We start from the raw sequence: 21,025 nt of genomic DNA on the forward strand, positions 1-21,025 counted from the left end.
CCGTTGTGCTACGTACGGTGCGAAGGAAGTTCAATATACATGCAAAGCTATTGCACACGCCGCAGGACTAACCAGGGCGGCCGCTGAATTCAAACCATGCAACCTCAAGTGGCGAACTCGCTACCGCTGGGGCCGTTGTGGGGGGGGGGGGGGGCGGGGGGGTGGCTTCGTCAGTCAAAGTGAAACACGCCCCGGGTCAAAAACACAGACGAGAGGGAGCAAGAGGCTCCTGCAGCGATAGCGCCGCGTTGAATCTGCCTGCATGCGTGCCGCTGCCAGGCAAAGGCACCACCCCCCTCCCCCCCCGAGATCCCCCTTTGTTTGAGTCGTCGAGTGCAGGGCGGAGGCGAGCACCTGCTGGCTTGAGCACCTTGCCGTCGATCTCCACCTCCACGGCTCTGCTGGCCAAGATGCTAATGTTGGAAGGGTCGTAACTGCCCCCTTTACCGACTAGCGGCAAAAACGACAAGAGCGACAGCAGCAGCAACCGGTAAACAGAGGAGTTAAAACGTAAATATTAACCAGAAATACTGCGTTGCATGCATAATGTAACATTTGTCTACGACAGGTTTATTAACGCCGCACGGAGTGCGTGCTTGGCTTCGGATACCTGAAGTGAAGGTGACCTCTAAAACCAAATGTGACCGAGACAACAATTTCAGATTTCATAATTTCAAGTGTTTGTGTGTGCACCAATTTCGATGTTAATTGCAGGATGGCACAGGTGGTGCATCTGCCAGTCATCTCAGTCAGTTAATCCATAACACATGGGTCCGTTCCGTGACCTCCTGCCTGCCAGCAAACCTTCCACTCCTCGCATGGCCTCACAGTGGCACCTAGCCTGGCACAAGTACTGCGGTGATGTCACCATCACTCAGCAGTGAATCATAGCCATTGGTTGTGATTTGGTTATGGCTATTGCTAAGAATTTCGCTAGATAAAAATTTTTGTACCACTAACTCTATCTTTACCGGTACACTGAGAACAGTCCAATTAACATTTTCTAAATATTTGCAATATTTAAGGATATAATGTGCATTCGTATATTGCACGTATGTGACATAAGGATGGTTCTGATAATTAATGTGCAGGCTGTCAGTTCAGCTGTGTCTATTTTCAGCTCTGCACAAAAATCCCTTCCATCGATTCCGTCTGTCTGTTATCCGACTGCCTCAGGAGCCATGCCACCTTCACGATCTATTTCAGTTCCTCACCGCTAGAAATTCTCACGTAAATTAACCATCTCTAGTAATTATTTTTGTTTTTTTAAACGTATAACACGAGAACCACCTCTACCTCGGGTTCAGAATACACATTAAGGATATGCTTCAGATTTGGAGATCTGAATATGAAAGATATCAATGCTTTACGTTTCAGAGAATATTCAGAAACAGGCGGACGTGCCTCTATCAAGGAATAAAAGAGCACACATGCAAAGGCAAACTTCAGTGAACACAATAAAAATGAGCATGACAGTCCGAGCACAGTTATAATCTACTGATGAAAAATACAAATATAACATTCTCCAGCATATCGCATATATAACAAGTATTTAAAATGTGCTTCTTCCCGCAGCGCAAGATCAATTTATTGGCGTATGTTTAGAATTCTGTGGGATATAGGAGATACCCAAAGGGTGGCTCAGGGTCAGATCACCGAGCCAGCATGCCCATGGGATCCTGGGTTCAAATCTAGGTAGCTGCTTGTGATTAAGCCCAAGCTGACAAGTGTCGTGCGTCGATGGCCTCAGCCTGGTCACCAATGACTGTGCAAAACAGAAAAAAACTCATCGTGAAAATTGAGGCTTTCTGCTTCATTGGGCTAAATTTTAGCTCTCTGCAACACAACATATATTTAACCATAGCAGCGAGTGTGGGAAAGTTCAACCCATAATTGAGTGGTTAAAGACGGTCGCTCGAAATGAATCTCAGAAGCAGTTCACGTATTCTATGAGAAACGTGATCACTTTGTACGAGTACACTCACAGCTCAGGGAGAGTTATGAAAGGATTCTTGGTCTTATGAAAATGCCCAATATTGGAATAAAATTTGGTCCAAAGACAACAAATATTTTAATTTGGGAATTTCTCACGAATATTTCTGCAGCGCATGTACAGCTGTGCCGGGCACATCTAGGTCATGATCTGAACCCAGGATCTGAAGCGATGCTGGCCAATATTGCAGGTGGGCAGCGTTGGTGGCGCATACTGGGAATCACGGGCTTGTAGACAAAGCCCTCATTGTCCAGGCTGCGCTTGTAGTAGCTGGCATTGTACGGCTCCGGTTCCTCGTCCCAGTCTTCAACCTCTCTGCAAACGCACACGTGCACACGGCCCACTCATGACGGAACTCCGCCGCCCAAACCTGCCGCGGTGAATATAGCGGCCTCGAGCGGTCGCTAGGGGCCACGCAAAACTACCGTCGTGCGGCGTGCAGCAAACATTTGTGGCAGCAAAACCAGTTTATACTGTGCATCTAACGCTCCCTCCCCGCCATCCCCGCCTTCACCAACCCGCAGTGGCCAACGAGGCGAGTTATGGTCGTACAACCCCCACGGGCCTGCGCATGGCGTGGAGGAGGCCCTCATTCAGCAAGCAGTGGATTGACAAAAAGGGCTGCAAGCGTACGAAGCAAACGCCAGTGCCGAACGTTGCTTGGAATCGGGGGGTGGGGGGGGGGGTTAATACTCACTCGAGTGGATAAATGCGTGTGACACCCGAGTCGGTCGCGACAAAGAACGTCTTGATCCCATGCCTGCGGAAATAAAAACGAATCTGAGTCACGGCTGCTGCCCATCGGCATCATTCGGCACGCGTGGCCCCCTGGAGCGGCAGGCGGCCTTTACTCCTGACGGTGGGAACACCGATGCCCTGGCCGCGGGAGAGGTGCAGGACCCAGGGGGTGGGGGAAACGTTTTCCCGATGGGGGGGGGGGGGGCGGCGGCAGAGAATATAGACGTTCAAAACCATCTTTGGCAGGCCGCGCATTACAAACACACACCTTGGCGCTGTCCGATAATAAAACAAATCGTGCGTAAAAGTTACGAGCGTGTCAACAAGTAGAAAGTCCCTTGCAAATGACCCTCCTGAAAAGAAAGTCTTCATGCTCAAGTGATGCGTTCTTGGATATTTAAATGGTATCATTATTTAATTATACATCACCGAATGTGCCAAGTACTGTCAGTGGCTTAGCTCTAAGGTAAGGGGGTGAGGAACCTTTACCCGACCTGATTCAGAGGTGAATAGGACTTTCAGACATCTTCGGGAGGTGGCCACACAAGAACACTCCCTTGGCAGTGATAGAAGTTACGGAGCGCGTGGAAATTGAACAGCGTTACCAGATTAAATTTCATACGTAGGCTTGCACCACCAATATTGCGATTCACAATTGAGTTTATTTTGCTTTCGGTCGTGTAAATAACGTGCGTGTCGGAAACCGTCCTCCACTCAGCACAACCAATTCATAAAAAGTGTTTCCAGGTTGGAGATGTTCCCCTCTAGTTCCCGATTTGTGCAGTCAAGATGCTTGCAGTGATGAAGGGAGATACCATCTGTGGGTCATTTCGTAGTTGGGCAGCCTCATGCGGCCAAGGTTCGTCGGAGTTAAACTCATGGGCCGAAGGTTCCCAACTCCTGATCTCGAGAATGTTTTGTTGTGCCAATCTATAGAATGTGTAGCGGGGTGAATATATAGCATCTACAGTGGAATGTATTTTTACAATGTATAATGGTGTGTGTGTGTGTATATATAACATGTGAGAACTAACAAAATCTATATTGGAACGAATCAAGAGAATCTGCAGTGATGTGAATTTAGGTAACATACAGTGGTGTGAATCTATAGAATGTGCCGTACATTCTTTATTCCTTGTGTAGAACAAGTAAATACGTACGTGCTCTTGTTCAGGTCCTGCCATGCCTCCTTCGCCAATCTGTTGGTGATTTCTACATCCAGGAGGAGGTTATAAATCCACTCCTTTTCACCTGTAAAATAAACCAATAAACACCGCAAACCCATTAACCTTGATTTGTAGCATACAGCTGTGCAGTATTTGCTAGTGGTCTACAGGGCCAAACAAAGCAATCCTGGACCCATGGATTGTCATTTTGGCTTTTGTGTCTTAACAATTTGCATTGATCCCAAAACACACAAAACAGCAGGCAATTAGCGATTAACTGATTAAAATCGATTATTAAGCTCGAGATAGTTGGCATTGAATCGTGCGTGCAATAATTTTATGCAACGGTAGGACTGACAAATGTCCAAGAAGATTAAAAATTATATGCGGTCACATTTAGGCTCACGAAGAAAAGAATGTGAACGAGATGGTATAAATGAGGCAAAAAATAGTCGGTTATCGAATCAAATGGTGATCCCCAAGTCACGACCTCATGCAACCACTCATGCATGGGGAGCGATTCGATCCAGACATTAGTATCGTCGGGAATATGATAAGGTAAGTTCTGTTTTCTTCGACGTATAAATAAATAATTTGCGTACACGGATGATGGAAGTAAGAGCATTTTCAGAACACGATTTAAGGAAACACCATTGCGATGCTACATTTAAACAGCAATACGTCGCCATCGTGAGCAGGTTATCCTTCTACGTGAGCGACAAATATAATACAATTTTGGTGCGTGTATTTATCATCCCTTTTTACACGAAGCTCACCGTGTACATTAAACATTTTCACGAATTTACCTTCTTGCGAGAAGGCAGCCTGCCCTATGGACAGGGTTACCCGACACATAATAACACTCACCTGGCACTCGTCACACATTCACTACTCGCCACTCTCAGACATGAACACTCCCCCCGGGCACACACTCGCACGCATGGCACTCACCAAACACTCACGCTCACCAAATACTCACACTTCACCACTCACCGGGCACTCACCACACACTCACTGATGACAGAACAACACCTGGGAGAGTTCAATGCTCATCAAAAAACGAACAGGGGCAATGCAACGTATTTTTTTTTGCCATATTTAACAACATAACGACTCACAGTTGGGTGCATCTGGCGATTTATTATCTATCTCGTCGATGAAGTTGAGGAGGAACTCAGTGTTGTTTCTCACTATTTTCATATTTTTGCAGTACTTCCTGCAGACAAGAGGAAAGAGCGCAGAGGTGAGGTGGGTGCAGGGTAAACCGACGGACCGACAGCTCCAAATTAAAGAGCGCGAAACAAGTGGCCACTGTCCATGTGCGCTCTGCTGCATGCCCCCCCCCCCCATTAGACATTAGCAATTGTGAGCCTCTTACAGTGGTTGGAGAGGTTATTGAGGGAATTACAACGCACGTGGCTTGGCGTACCCCCACACACACAACACACAAAAAATGGGCGCGGCGAGATTATTTTGACCACGAGTTTTTGACGATTATTCGGGACAATGTCAACCACAACAACAAGTGCAGCAGCAGCAGCAGACAAACAGCAAATTCATCTTATAAGTCTGAATTAGTCGCGTTGATATAAAAATAAATCACGCTGGGAAATGTAGGAAAACACAACACATCGACGAGGACTGGCGGTGTTTGAGGCGGAAGGTCACTCGCCGAGTCACGAGTGGACTTCAAAGTTTGACGTTCACCCTCGACGGCCGACGCAAACGCGGGCACATCGCCATCGGCATGCAGCGTCACCCCCCCCCCCGCCCCCCCACGTCGAGCGACCGCGGCAGCAGCAGCATGCAAGCGTCGGTGCCCGCACCGCACGGCCACGGGTCGAGCAGCACAAGGCGTTGCACGTCACATCACACAAACACGGCGCATGCTTTACACGCCCCTCCCCCAACGCCCCCCCCGTCCTCCCACCCACCAAAAAAATCACAACAAGACGTTCACGCATGCAGTCACGAGTAAAGCCCCCCCCCCGACCCTCTGCAAGCATGGCGTTTGAAAACAAACAAAAATCATGGTCCGCAACGGATCGAGGAAGGCGCAAGGATCATTTATGGAGGCATTCGAGAGAGAGCAACCCAACACGGCATGCCACACATGGCGATGAGAGGGAGAAAAACACACACGTGGCTACCTGGGGGCTATGAATACATGTCCCCTGGTTTCAGAGTGGGAAGATGGAGGTAACATGGACGAAAAATCTGCAATAAAAAGGAACAGCATCCAAGGAACAACCATCAAGGACTGCAGAATGGTAGGGGGCTGATGCGGTGGACAGGGAATAGCCATTCTTCAAATCCGTAAACCGGCACTCTATTTTAAGCTGCATCAAGGAGCTGCTGTTGCACGTAGACCGTATTATACATTTTACCGCGCGCCAGCAAAGGAATGTAAATTTTAGCAACGCTTTACGAGATAACTTGTATATGCTCTACAACTGAGTTTTTAAACAAGGACCACCCCCCTCCCTCGTGGTCTTTCTCCGTGTTTAAGAGGCACTCATCAAGGGGAGCAGTGCTTCATCACGAAGCCTGGTGCCTCCGCGTTCCAAACACGGCTCTGTCCATTTGCCAGTCTCCTCTTAGTCTGTGTGAGCGCACACACCGCAGTGCCAACACAGACACATTTGACAAGATGCTGCATCATTATGAATGTAAATGCCCGTGTATCTGCATGAGTTGCCGCCGACCCGAGTTTGATTCACGGCCACGGTTAATATTAGCGGGGATATCTGAACCGTTCCTGGACCCCCCCTCCCCAGCTGCTTCATCAATCCGCACCGACCAGCGGAGTGAAGCATGGTCAAACAACCTCCCATGGCTGATACAGGATGGGCCGGGCCTTAATCCAGCAGTGGATTGACAGAGGGCTGGATTACCATTACAATTTACGCGAAAATCGAAATCAAACAAGGCAACTTTCACGGCTTTAACTTACACACATTCCGCATGACGTCTCGAATGGCTAAACAACAGAGAATGTTTTTTACAAGATGTCGCATTAATCGCGACCTCGTAACGTGAACAGGATCATGACAAGGCGTTTTAGGATAATGAGACACGTAATCTGACTTGCCAACTGAACAGGGCAATGATGGGGGTGGAGAGGGGGTGGGTATAGGGGAGGGGAATGGGTGGTGGTGGGTGGTGTGGGTAGGTGGGTGGGTGGTGTGGCTCGGGGGAGGGGGGGAGGGTTAGGGGACGCATTGCCGAGACGACGGTACCGTCGTTAGCGTTCGGCGCTGCCCTCCACCCGAGACTTACGGCACAGGGGTTCGGAGAACGAGACGAAATATGCACAGACGCCGCGTTGTAACTCGATGTGGGAAGAGAGAGAATACTGGGAGAGGTCAGTCGTGGACATATTTCGGGGAAAACACGCTACCGCTCGCTCTGGGAGGGTGACATAGGAGGGGCAGTAACAGCGAGGGTGGATGGGCAAGCAGGCTGGGAAGAGGACGGTAGGAAAGGCACCAAATGTACAGGTTCGGGAAGACAGGGTGGGGGACTAATAGTCAAATACTTGCCCTTATTTTTGTTCAGATTGGCTGTACGAGTCCATCAGAGAGAGAGAGAGAGAAAGCAGAAAAGGGTTGGGAGGGGATGGGTTACAAACAATATTTTATTCAATTACGACTTGAATAAAAATATTGTGTGTGCATCATACCGCAAATACTCGCCACCAACAAACACAGTGAGTTCAGACCAGTCAGAGCCCTGCGCTTTTGGCTTGCACAGGGCCAGAAGAACAAAAGGTAAAATAAAATAACTAAATAAGTAACGAATAAAAGGGTGCAAGCTTAGAAGCAATGATTCCAAAGCTGCATCTCGCTACCGACGCTTGCAAGGTACACTACGTGACAGTGAGGCCCTATCTGAGTGTTGACAAGCTAGGTCGGGCAATGAAAGTCATTTTCAGCAAGGTAATTTTTACACATCTAACCAAGATGCAGAATGATGGGGGGAAATCTATGAGATGGTTACGTGCGCTATAAACATCTGAAAATAGTTTTTTTTTTAAAGATCACAAATACAAACGATGCCTGCGATGCTCTCTATATGCCTGTAATCCAATTGTTAATTGTAAAAGGTAGCTATTTCCCAGAATCACGAGGGTCACTAATTACATTGGGAGATAATTTTATCAGATTTAAAATCCAATCTCAGCCAAGAGTTTTTTTTGCATCAACAGTCTAAAGTTAATCCATTATTTGATTAATGTGGCACAGACTTGCTACTGTTCAGCCATCTCTGCAGAATATAAAACAATATCACCCTGGGAACACAGCGCCAGCATTTCGAGTTATTCCCAATCAATGGACAGCGTACGCATACTTTAGTTGCTTCCTTCAAAGCTAGACAAAGATGTGCAAAAATGGCAGTAATCGCTCTACTGCTGTGACGTCAAAGGAAAAAGGGGAATGGAAATAAAGAAAAAAAATTGAAGACTAAGTAAAAACAACATGGACATTATTTTAAGTGTAAACATGTTGGAAAATTTTTTCTAATCATTTTTTTTACCGTTCACCTCTCCTTAGCGCGATTAATAGTGCATGTTCAAAACCTGTTTGTTTACGCATCACCGGCTGATACAAACATTAAACACTCTGACTCGCACGCTGCTCGTGTTGGTTATGTCTTGCAAAGGTCTACTCATTTTTCATCCGACAGCATTTAGTAAATCACGTCAGTGGCTCGTTTAAATCCAACGCACATAAATAAATAACAATACGCATTTAAAAAATAAAATCACCGCTTTGGAATCATTTGTTGTGACATCATTTAACAGAAAGAGGACAGCCGTTTTCCAAATATAGATAATATAGGAAATTGAATAAAGTTGAAAATAAAGGCATAAGGTCAACGCAACAATGAAAACATTTACTATCTTGCAGAAAGAGGAGTCCGTGGACGTGCCGCTGTTGGGAACCGCATGTCGCCTACAAAGACAGCAGGGTCACGCGACAGGGGGTGTGTGCGCGGGTGGCTCTGCTGTGCGCCTTACACTTGGCTTGCGTGATATCGTCACTCAGCCGGGCCTTGATGCGGTAGAGACTGTACGAGGGCATCACCAAGGCCAAGCTGCGGGCACACAGAGGGGGGAGGGTGGGGACAGGGCAGCCAGAGCGCGCCACTCACCGACGACACACTGCATATGTTGAACGTCTTTCGCATCGTTCACGTTGATTCGCAGTTTCGTTAAAAAAGCAGATACTCTAAACAAAGCCGAAGTGATTTTCCTGCTCAAAAGGTCCACATTCCTAGAGCGGGTCCAACCGTGTTGACTTCGCCACTAGGTGGTAATCATATTATCAACCCCAGTGGAATGATGGGGCTGAGTCAAGCCCCAACCGGGACTTTAAACCTGCAACCTTCCGATTGTGCTGCTCACTCTACCACCGAGCCAACAGGCCGGGTAAGACCCCAACACCAACGTGCTCATCATCAACGGCTGCGCAGTTTCCCAGTGGGGTATTTTGATTAAAAAGAAGGGGTACCTGTAGTCTGTCTCCCGCACTCGCTTCCACGTGTACGTCCTCAAACCTTTATCCACGTATCTCTGTAAAAGAACCGGGGGTCACGTTAAGGCCTTCTGTTGCACACAGGAACTGGCCTTTGCTTTGATGTGCACAGTACTCGAAACAGATAATGCACGCTCATACCCATTCCCACAGAGGATTCAAAAAAACTCTTTGTTAAGCTGCTGGATAAGCAACATAGACAAATCGATGGTTTAATCATTGGAATGTATCCATCATGCCACTTCTCCACCCATAACAACAATTCAAGATATTAAATCATCTATATAAAAGGATCTGTAGATAACGTACGTAAGAAGTAATGCGGCCTTCGCAACTGCTTGCTCACGCCACTGCCAGCGGGATAGCATCCACGACAGTGAGCTCTGGAGGGTATTTTGGCCTACTCTTCCTCATTGACCAAACGCGTTGGAAGGAGTGGGCGTACTCACACTCTACCCCCACCGCACGTGGCCGAACGATCAACCAGCCGTGACGTACCCACGAATATTGCTAAAGTGGACAGAGGTGGCGGCATTTAAAAAAGAAAAAAACTCGTACCTTTGTTTCAACTGTCACGCCGAGCATAAATCGGGGGAAAAGGGGTGGAAATTCAAATGGATGTAGAAGGTTGGAGAGGCACGGAAATTTAGGAACGTTGTTAAGGGAAGTGACTTGTCAATTGCAGAGGACAGAAGGAATTATTTACTATTTTTTTAATTTTACCAGGTAAGGCCCACACTGAGCTCTGTAGCTCTTTTTCAGAAGCAACCTGTCCATCACAAATGATAGCTCAACGAAGTGGCTCTTAACGTGGAAATTCATAGCAGCCGAATACTCTACTATACGCCCGTTTCTAAACGCGGAGGGGAATAAAAAAGAAACCTGACGATTACGCCGACGTTGAAAATGCTAAAGACGACGGTGATGTTGACGACGGTTGGGGTAACGCACGCGGTTCCGCGGACCGGTGCACAATGAAGGAGCAAGCGTACACGCGTTTTTAGGTCTGAATCTAAAGAAAGGAATGGGATCGGTAGAGTGGACGATGACCAATGGGAGGGAATTCTGAATGACGGGGGTGGGGGTGGGGGGGGGATGCAAAAGTGAAGGAAAAACAAAAAATCATCTTGCCTCATCCAATGACTTGATTAGCGTTTCAAACGTCTTTGTGCCAGATTCTCCTTTGATCATGAGCTCTCTAATCTGAAAAGAAAAAAAAGACAAAACAGACCGATGCACATCGTCAAAGCTGCGAATCAAAGGTGTCCCTGAGAATGGTGATCGATGCGCCTCTGCTCATGGATTCACTCGAGTTGGCGTTGTTCCATCGCTTCCCTACAATTCGTTTAGATCACAGTGTTGAGTCTATGAGCAGTGTTGAGTCTATGGGCAGTGTTGAGTCTATGGGCAGTGTTGAGTCTATGGGCAGTGTTGAGTATATGGGCAGTGTTGAGTCTATGGGCAGTGTTGAGTCTATGGGCAGTGTTGAGTCTATGGGCAGTGTTGAGTCTATGGGCAGTGTTGAGTCTATGGGCAGTGTTGAGTCTATGGGCAGTGTTGAGTCTATGGGCAGTGTTGAGTCTATGGGCAGTGTTGAGTCTATGGGTAGTGTTGAGTCTATGGGCAGTGTTGAGCTATGGGCAGTGTTGAGTCTATGGTGCAGTGTTGAGTCTATGGGTACTGTTGAGTCTATGGGCAGTGTTGAGTCTATGGTGCAGTGTTGAGTCTATGGGCAGTGTTAAAATAATCATCATAATCATTATCGTGAACTTGACACGGAGACGCATTCAACGTTAAGGACTCGCCGTTCGACTAGATTAACAAATGCATACCGTGTTCAATAGCCTAATTTCATGACAGAACACTTCTCTCCCCTCGCACTTCTTCCCACAGTCTCTTTTTTCAACTTTCCCAATCTTACTCGATTCAAATAAAACACTTTCGTTCTCATCTGCTGTACAATCATTATTACTCTCTTCGGCCGGCTGCTTTGCATCATGGGTCCTCCTTGAGCCTGTTCTCAGCAATTGTGATAAAAAAAAAATCATCATAATCAATTAACAGCTTACCCATGGTGCCAGTGAAAGGCAGAGAGAAAGTAATGTACCCCCAAGTCATCATTATGCAGGAGTTGGCTTTTAAACATATCAAAGACACTCACTAATTGACAGCCAGTAAGATCCGTCAGTCCGCGGCATCGGGTACGCGATGTACTTGCACACGTGATTCGCAGGAGCCACGTGTGATTGGCCAAACACTTTCACAGACAGTACTCCCATAATTGAAGCCAAGATACCTAATTTCCATCAAAACTGTCAACCAGGCTTTGCTAACCAAGGAACAGCTCAGGAACAACCGCATGATAAGGCCTTGATCCACACACTCAATATATAAAATGGCTCCATGGTGTTAGCCTCTGTTGCTCCATCGCTGCTAGCTCTTGCTCCTTGGCAGATGGTGATAGTCTGGATGTATGTTGAACTTCTGATGCACTGCATGTAGCCAACCATGCTAATCGGAGGTGCGGTGTTGAGTCTATGGGCAGTGTTGAGTCTATGGGCAGTGTTGAGTCTATGGGTAGTGTTGAGTCTATGGGCAGTGTTGAGTCTATGGGCAGTGTTGAGTCTATGGGCAGTGTTGAGTCTATGGGCAGTGTTGAGTCTATGGGCAGTGTTGAGTCTAAGGGCAGTGTTAAGTCTATGGGTAGTGTTGAGTCTATGGGCAGTGTTAAGTCTATGGGGAGTGTTGAGTCTATGAGCAGTGTTGAGTCTATGGGCAGTGTTGAGTCTATTGGCAGTGTTAAGTCTATGGGGAGTGTTGAGTCTATGGGCAGTGTTGAGTCTATGGGCAGTGTCAAGTCTATGGGTAGTGTTGAGTCTATGGGCAGTGTTGAGTCTATGGGCAGTGTTGAGTCTATGGGCAGTGTTGAGTCTATGGGCAGTGTTAGTCTATGGGTAGTGTTGAGTCGATGAGCAGTGTTGAGACTATGGGCAGTGTTAGTCTATGGGTAGTGTTGAGTCTATGGTGCAGTGTTGAGTCTATGGTGCAGTGTTGAGTCTATGGGTAGTGTTGAGTCTATGGGCAGTGTTAATCTATGGGCTGTATGTATGTTGAACTTCTTTTGCACCGTACGTAGCCAACCGTGCTAATCGGAGGTGAGGGGGAAGGACAACAAATTAAAGACAAAAAGTAGGTCGATAGAAATTAGTTTCAATTAAAAAATGGTAAGGAAGCGATGCTTCAAGTTGGTTAATAAATCACCATCCTGGTTATGACTGTGGTGTGTGTTAACCAGTGCACGTTCACGATCACGTGACGTCATTCGCAAGAGTAGGCCATTGTACACCACATTTTACTCAATGTGAATCTGTAACGCCATCGTCACCTCCCCCTCGGACCCCCCCCCTGAAAAGAAGCCATCAGACACATTGTGGCTATCCTGGGTAAAATAAGCACATAAGAGAAATATACAGTGAGCTGATGTTTCAGGCAATAACTCTGTCATACATGCGCAATTTATTTTACTTTCTCAAGATTTATTTGATGATCGATATCAACCAACAGAAAACTGCTTATTATGTCAATTCCAATCGGTTGTTTTCGTTTTCAACTTCATTAATATGTTCATAATATAGGTTTTGTTGGGTTATATCGCGTAAATATAAATGTGTCATTAAACCCGCCATCACCCGACACAGCCAATTAGTAAGGTTCGTCACGTAAACACAACATGCCAATGAGTCACTAGTACAGCACACCGGTGTGTTGGAGAGCCAGGCCACAACATTTACAATCTGAGTACGACGTTTCACCAGTAATTACAACCAGCTTCATCAGGCAGACAGCCAGATTTGTGGAGAAATCCTCCTCTTTCCTTCCTTGAATAGAGGGGTAGATGTGATGACGTCACTTGTGAGCCCTTCATGTGCGAAGGGGGGGGATTAATGAATGCATATAAATTACAATGGGTATCCATTACCGGTTGGATTATTCATAAGGTAATCAACGTAGATTATACGCATGCAAATTGTTCTTTATTAATATGTCCTAGGTTTCCCTGGGAACCCAACGAGTAATAATGTCCAACTGTTAAGTCGGTCACCCTTTCCGCTCTCTCTCTGCTCTGAAGGACAACAGCGGGACAAACCACCAGCAGTGCTGCTCCTGGAATGGCTCGGCACGGCTTGGGCGTGCTTATCGACGGTCATGGAAACGCAGCATAAAGGAACCACATTTGGGGGGGGAGTATAGTTGGGCAAGCAGTTTTTGATGGGCCAACTCGAAGCACCGAAAGCAGGAAAAATCGTCGCGCGTTTTTTACCTCCACTTTGATGTCATTCTCCAGCTCGGCGTCCAGGAAGTCGAGCGTCACTGGCTCAGAAAAGCTCGCAAGCTTGAGTCGAGGGGGACAAACGAGAACGTGCGTTAAAAAAAAAAACGTCCAGTAGCTTGCGAGGAGTGTCCATCTCCCGATCCTTGTTCCAATAACACGATCCGCTCAAGCAGGCCAACTGGGGTGGAAAAACCAGGCTGGATAGATGAGAAGCCGCTTCCACCAATTTTTTTGTAATCGCATTTAGGATCGAAGCTTTTTGCGAGTCGTGCGATTGCTCACTCAAGCCACTGTTGGCAGGAGGGGCTCCCCCTTCAGGGAGCTCTAGTAAGCACCTCTATATCGTTTGGATTTTGGCCTACTCTTCCACGCTGACCAGACGTCACCATCGCACTGCACTGCAAGTGACGTGCCGATCGAGTAACGGCGGTGAACCCGTAGATACTGCTGGGAATTAAAAATGCCGCCCTTTCTTCAACTGCTGCGTCGGAAGATTGCAACCAGCAGCCTCTGGATTGCGAGTCCAGTGTGCTGACCGTGGCACCACGTGGGCGGCATTCCACTTTCGAATTTCTGTAATCAAATCGGCAAGGAATGTTGCAAAAACTTCAAGCCACTTGCTTTGGAGCAGTGGTTCTTAACATGGGCTGAATGCATCTCCTGGGGGTGCAAGAAGCCCATTCTGGGGGTGCGAGACATGGCCACATTTTTTTAGAAGGTAAATCATCGAAACACAAATTAAGCACGGGCACGTAAGCACAACTACTTTGTTTCACCAAACCCACGTATTTATTCACATTGTACATTTTTTTTACGATTGAAAACCGAAGGTGATGCAAGTCTGCAGTCAAGGTTAAGAAGTTTAGGCTATGTTAAACGAACAGTGCAGTCTCCTGTCATTAACAATACACGTCTGGTCAACGTAGATTAAAAACAACGAACCTAATACAAATGCCGATTGCACTTTTTGTTTTCAAAATAAACGTTGCTTTGTGGGATTGTTACTGGAATGAAAGCGTTGTTAAATCCAAAGCACAACCGAGGCAATACAAATTAAACTGTGTTACTTTATAAACCACATCTGACCGATGACTTTGTTCAAGGAAATAATTAAACAAATCCCCGTGCACGAACCACTAAATGGTACTGGGAAACAGTTCAAGCAGCAAAGAGAAAGCGTCATGCAATAACATTTTAAATAAACACCAAAGCAATGGTGCTTTGCTTTTGTTTAAATAGGGTTAAACAGAACAGTGCACCACCGAACTAACCGGTGCAAAAATACATAATTACACACTCCATTATAAATCGGCAAAACACGAACTCACAGCCACAACATGATTTTTTTTTAAACAAATATAGACAGTATATAGCTTTTTTTCCCTTTGCACAACATTTAAAATTGTTTACGTTCATGAGTATTCATGTGATGGGTTCTTTGGGTGGCCGATTTGTGGCAGAAAGGCCCCACGCGTTTAAGCAAAAACAAAATTGACTTAATGCTAGTGATAGCAAGTGGTTCACAGTAGATGGGTTTTCAGCCATGCGTCGGTAATTAAACACTGTGATCATGTCATGTGCGAATGAATACCTTGGGCAGCAAGTTGGGGTGCAGAAACACGTATCCGTTGGGATCGATAGCAAAGAAGTACCCATTTGCACCGAGCTGCAACGCAAAATATCCACACAATACACCCATCTGTCAAAATAATCATCAGCATTACCAGCATCGCCGTCATTATCGTGATCAACTTTGCTGCTATTCTGACCCAGAGGAGTCTCTTTCTGCCGAGTAAGCAGGTGTTCTCACCGCACGAAGAAGTCACAATGGGGCCATCCGATAATTCAGCAGTTGTTGGTATTTGTCCAAGTTTTGCCCAAAGCTGCTGGTGAAATTAATCAACGCTATAACGGCACGGTTGTTCACACCCTCCCGAATCAGCAGTCAGTGTATTCTTTCGTAGGGATTCTCGTGCGCATTCAAAGTAGAGATTCCTAACAGCAGTCTCCAGAGATAGTCCATGAAACACGAAAGTCTAGCCAACTCGGCAAACACTGCCAAACGTGTTCACCAAACACACGTGAACGTGAGAAAAAAAAAGATAGTTTTCACCAAACAACTTTAAATCTCGACATTAATTCTGTGCTGTTGCGGTGGGTCTTGGGTTTTGAAATTCATGAATAATAAGCTCGCAAATTCTGGACCAGTCGACGGAAAGCATTTGTTAAAACGAATGCTGTTCAAAAACGTTGTTATAGAAGACCCGAGCATTTTATTGTGTTATTACGCAGTGAGGCATTATCTTTTCTGTTGAACTTAATAAACAGAAGGCAGTTGTCTTAAAGCCCCTGAGGAACAAGACAGCAGGAGGCAATGGCGGCTGGCCATAACTGCACTGACGGTTTCCGTGCGTCTCATTGTCCTGTTCCTCTGATTAGCATACATTGTGTCCTGCTCTTCCAAATCGCACCTCGGATTCGCACGGTTGGCTACGCAGGAAAGCAGTTCAACATATCTACATATGTTATCGTCAAATAATATGGCCACAACTTTGACCCTTTTGAGTTGGTGGTTAACATCAAGGCTGTGTGCGTTATACACGCAGTGTGGTGATGTCAGGCGACAGCTAAGGCATGATTGGGAGGACCAAGCAAATTCACATTCGTGCCTTTTGTCGCCTAGAAATGATCTTTTTGCCTGTACTATTACTCTGCTACACACTCTTCCGTCGTTTATTAAAAAAACGTGTGAGGATATGAGACGGATCCGTGCATATGTGTAACGACTCCGATGACAAAGTAATAAGAAGAGCCACTTTTATTGAAACACTTCTAAAATAAGGAACCCAACTAAAGACTTCCACAAAAAGGGACCCGAAGCTTCGTTCTTGTCTTCCCTGCTTGTACCTTCCTCCGAGCGTCCCCACTCCTCGTGCTCTCCCCTTATATATCCCCTTAGCCCCTTACTCGAACCTTCTTGTCCTTGTTTTTTTACCTTTAGACAATCCCTGTCCGTTCCCTCTAACGGATCCTTTCTATTTTCCCGTTTTCTCGTTCAACCCTTATTCTCCAATCTCTTTAAAAGTCTGCCTCCTGACCAATCACCATGGAGGACTCTTTCTTCCAATCAGACACCTTTGTTTATTTGTAAATATCCGTTAGGCTGCATATGGCTTGAGGTCATTTTTCGGTCATTACACACATGCATTACACACATGCATGACACACATGCATTACACACATGCATGAATCATGTCACAATCCACACGGCTGGCGCACATCCAGTTTTGCACAATTTCACTGTTTGGCCCCTGATGGTCCCCACGGTGTGTTCCATGCAGTGGCTTTGGCCCAAATCATCAAAGTGACCAACAACATTTGATTCAAATGTTTGTTTGCATCCGTATGCAAAACACTTCCGATGATCCATAACGGGAGAACTTCTCCACAAATGTGTCTGTCGCCTGATGATGCTAGTTGTAATTACTGGCGAAACGTCGTACTCAAATTGTAAATGTTGTGGGTTTACTCTCCAACACACCGGTGTGCTGAACTAGCAATGAATTGGCATGTTTTGTTTTCGTGACGAACCTTACTAATTGGCTGCATCGGGTGGTGGCGGGTTTAATTACTGATTTATATTCACGCGATCTAACCCAAAAAACCTTTGCTATGGATAATATTGGTCGCGAAAGCCTACATGTCAAACTGACTTCCAATTATTCCAACGTTGACACATGTAGCATACCCGTTGCTGCTCAGCACAGATTACAAGTGGCATTACAGAAGTTCGAGCAGATTAACGTGCAGGTAACCGAAGCTGCAGCAAGCGGACGACTCGCGACTTACAATATACTCCTTGGTGAGTCTCTTTACATCCTCCAGAGACACGTCGACACCCATCACACCTAGGATCAGCTGATTCTGGAAACCACAGGGAACGAATTAGCTAGAGGCGCTGACCACTAAAAACACGAGCACGATAAGATACACGCACGCGTTTTTAAATGCTTGTCAACGTCGGTGCAAAGTGTGAACGCATTAGTTCTGTCCGGCCGTCTGTCGTGGGTCACGACAACTCTCATGACAATGATCTGATCTATATAACAAATTAGTTGAAAGTAAACACATTCCTGCGGAGGGAGCTGGTAGGAACGTTGGGTTGCTCGGTCAATGGCCAGGGTCAACGGCGGCGTGGTGTATTCCGCAAATATAGCTGACTGTGAGGGCGGGCACAAGCCGGCGTGAGTAGGTTAAACGTTGAGTTTTATAAGGGCACCACGGGGGTGACCAGCCCCTCCCCACCCAGTCCCACCCCTCCCACCCCCCACCCAGCCCCACCATCCCCATCCAGCCCCTCCCCACCCAGCCCCTCCCAACCCTCCCCATCCAGCCCCTCCCCAACCTCCCCTCTCCACCCAGCCCCACCTCTCCCATTTTTGGATGCACGACGGACGGACGGACACAATAATCCCTGTAGGCTGGTGGAACCAGGTGGTTCCTACCAGTATCAAGGACTTAGAACGTAGGTGAGTGGCACCTCCGTGTGAAGGACCGTGGGCCATTGCCCCAAAACGTCGCCAACTAATTATTTTCAACGCGGTATTTTAATGACACAGAATGTGTTCATTTGTTCTTGTGATTTGTGCTCGTGCGCCACTGCCAATGCAGAATCCGAATATTTATTGAGACTGGCGGAGGAATCCGATGAGCTGCGAAGCTCTTTTTCACAGATGTCCAGCAGGGGGTGGGGGTCAGCAAGTTACAACCAAAAAAAGTAAAAAATAAAGAAGCAGCAGCACCATTCATATAGTGTGTACAGTAAAACCTTGGATTGCGAGTACCTTGGTCTGCTAGTGTTTTGCAAGACGAGCAATTTTATTTTAGCAAATATTAATTTGATAAACGAGTGAGGTCTTGCAATACGAGTAGTACGTGTCTACGCTTTGTCTGCCGAGCGTCACGTGATCACAGCTGATGTACGAGTGCTTTGATATACGAGTGCTTTGGATTACAAACACGTTTCCGGAACGAATTATGCTCGCAATCCAAGGTTTTACTGTACCCACAGTGGTACCAGTGTCTGACCCCACATCAGAGGCGAGACGCTCTTAACCCTTTCCCGGAAGAAATGTTTTAATAACTTGATCGGTACACCGAAGCTCACACAAAGGCCATGAGGGAGGGCGTGTGGCACAGTTTGGCGCCAGCTACCGTAGAGTGCGGTCGTGTCGCTACAGTTCTCTGCCGTGAGTACAATGTCTTTAATAACAACGGGGCAACAAACGCCTCTCTAAATCAAATTAATGCCGAACCGCTTGCGGGTTCCGAGATCCAGCGGTGAACTGGACACCCACCCTGCAACTCGCAGATGTCTCGGAACAGGAAAGGGTCAACAACGTTTTACAGTTGCCACAACGTTTCCGTGACTCCCTGCTCTGACAAGGCTAGAGAAGTACTGCCTTTCTAAGTTCACACAGGCTGCGCGCTCAGCTACCGCTGCCACATCCCGAGCCGACGTCTCCCCTCACCTGTTTGTCCCCCTGCATGCTTGTGTTGAACACCGGCATCGTACCTGTGATGACCAGACCCAGCCCCTGTTGAAATAATAGACACGTTCACGCGACCGTAACCGATGTCCACGAACACGCACGGCCCTTTCGCCAATCCACTGCCGGACAGGGACATACACATGCCACGCCACGTCGTGGCGGCGCACGTCTGTAATCCAGAACTGTGGAGCTCAGCGAGGGTTGGTGGATCATCGCACAGACATCGAGAAACCGCCTTCGCGTTGGCGTCAATATGCAATATTCTGGGCTTTCCAGGAGAAGACAGGACAGCCAATGCGTGTTCCCTCCATGCACGCGTGTGTTGGCCAAAGTGCCGAGATGTTAACTACCTTGCCAGAAAAGCAGGAGGTCGTGGGTTAGATCCCAACCCTGACGCCTGTATATTTAGAGTTTGCATGTCTCTCTCCCCCGTGGTCGCCTTCATTTTTCTTCGGATCCTCCGGTTATTTCCTCCACACTTAGAAACATGCGTTTAAGAGTATTTGGCCGCTATAAATTCTACATGATAAGCCACTTCTTTGAGCTATAATTTGTGGCCAGGTTGCTTCTAAAAAAGAGCTACATAGCTCAGTGGGCCTTAACCTGCTAAAATAAAATAAATTGCTTAGTGACAATAGTTTTTAACAATCGGTCCGTTTTAAGAGAGAGAGAGAGAGAGCAAACAATCTCTTGCAGTATCAACATTGATTCCGGTGACTGCACCGCTAATGTAATATCCGCCTTGGAGAATGAAATAAACACATTACAAGTCCGGGATAACGCAGGCGTGTCGTTAAACCAACCGCCACCCGTGCGGCCGCTTTATACAACAGCCTCTCAAACCGCGTGCACGTGGAGCGTGAATGATAATGCACCCCGTGGCTCTGCACTGAGAAGACGCGCATTAGGAAATGCCATCAGCGTGTTTGGCACCTAGGGACCCACGTCATTGGACTCAATGCTGCGATGCAGTTGTCACATCGCGGCTTTAATGCCGCGTCTCTCCTCCCGTGCCGCATTAGGCCCGCAAGCGGCCCCCGAGGCTTCATCCGTTACAAAAACCGAGCTATCACGCGTGACGTCTTATCGCGCTGGAAGTAAACGTGGCAAGCCACGCGGCGATTCGTAAATTTTAAATAAATGTTTTGATTCAAATCAGTTTCTACGGCCACAATACAAGCCCGGCAGCGATTATTTTCGTTTCGTGTAGAACTCTATGCGATATGTTTTTTCACCTTTTGGCTAATGGGCAGAATGAACAAGATAAAGACTAAAAACGAAAACCGTACAGATGACGCAGACCATACAGGTGGGACGGAATGAACGAGACAGACATTGTCAGACAGCACAAGACAAACACAAATGAAACGGACAGGGTTGGGACGATTTGCGAATTTAAATCAAAATCTATTTCTGCGATCACAATGCACGCGCCGGGTTTGCGTGTAGAGAAACGCTCGTTATTTTCAACGTATGTAAGTGTTGCATAATATTTTTTTCATTGGGCTGATAATCTTCGCGAATGAGGCGGAACAAATGAAAATAACCCATGAGAAATACAGCACGGATGAAACAGACGGAGCTTATGAGGAAGTAGAGAGGAGACAGACAGCACACATGAGATAGCCAATAACAACGGAGGCAGCTTAGACAGCTTATAACGTTAAAGAAAGCACAAATGATAAGCGGTGCAAACGAGACTTCAT

At 46.8% G+C, this 21,025-nt stretch overlaps 1 protein-coding gene across 1 annotated transcript in view; it reads right to left on the reverse strand.

Annotated features, from left to right (window-relative positions):
• CACNA2D2 (calcium voltage-gated channel auxiliary subunit alpha2delta 2) overlaps positions 1-21,025 on the reverse strand; it is a 99,302-nt gene that overhangs the window by 12,658 nt on the left and 65,619 nt on the right. Inside the window, exons 16-28 of the mRNA XM_078610585.1 lie at positions 19,299-19,364; positions 17,617-17,691; positions 15,359-15,433; positions 13,756-13,827; positions 10,566-10,637; positions 9,411-9,472; positions 8,918-8,994; positions 6,048-6,114; positions 5,016-5,113; positions 3,892-3,982; positions 2,691-2,753; positions 2,208-2,308; positions 355-450 (exon numbers count right to left, since the gene is read on the reverse strand). Of these exons, the coding sequence (XP_078466711.1) occupies positions 355-450; positions 2,208-2,308; positions 2,691-2,753; positions 3,892-3,982; positions 5,016-5,113; positions 6,048-6,114; positions 8,918-8,994; positions 9,411-9,472; positions 10,566-10,637; positions 13,756-13,827; positions 15,359-15,433; positions 17,617-17,691; positions 19,299-19,364 (1,015 nt within the window). The remainder of the gene's footprint in view (positions 1-354; positions 451-2,207; positions 2,309-2,690; positions 2,754-3,891; positions 3,983-5,015; positions 5,114-6,047; positions 6,115-8,917; positions 8,995-9,410; positions 9,473-10,565; positions 10,638-13,755; positions 13,828-15,358; positions 15,434-17,616; positions 17,692-19,298; positions 19,365-21,025) is intronic.

This window comes from Lampetra planeri, chromosome 34, assembly GCF_965212315.1.
Source record: "Lampetra planeri chromosome 34, kcLamPlan1.2.h2, whole genome shotgun sequence".
Classification (NCBI taxonomy): domain Eukaryota; kingdom Metazoa; phylum Chordata; class Hyperoartia; order Petromyzontiformes; family Petromyzontidae; genus Lampetra; species Lampetra planeri.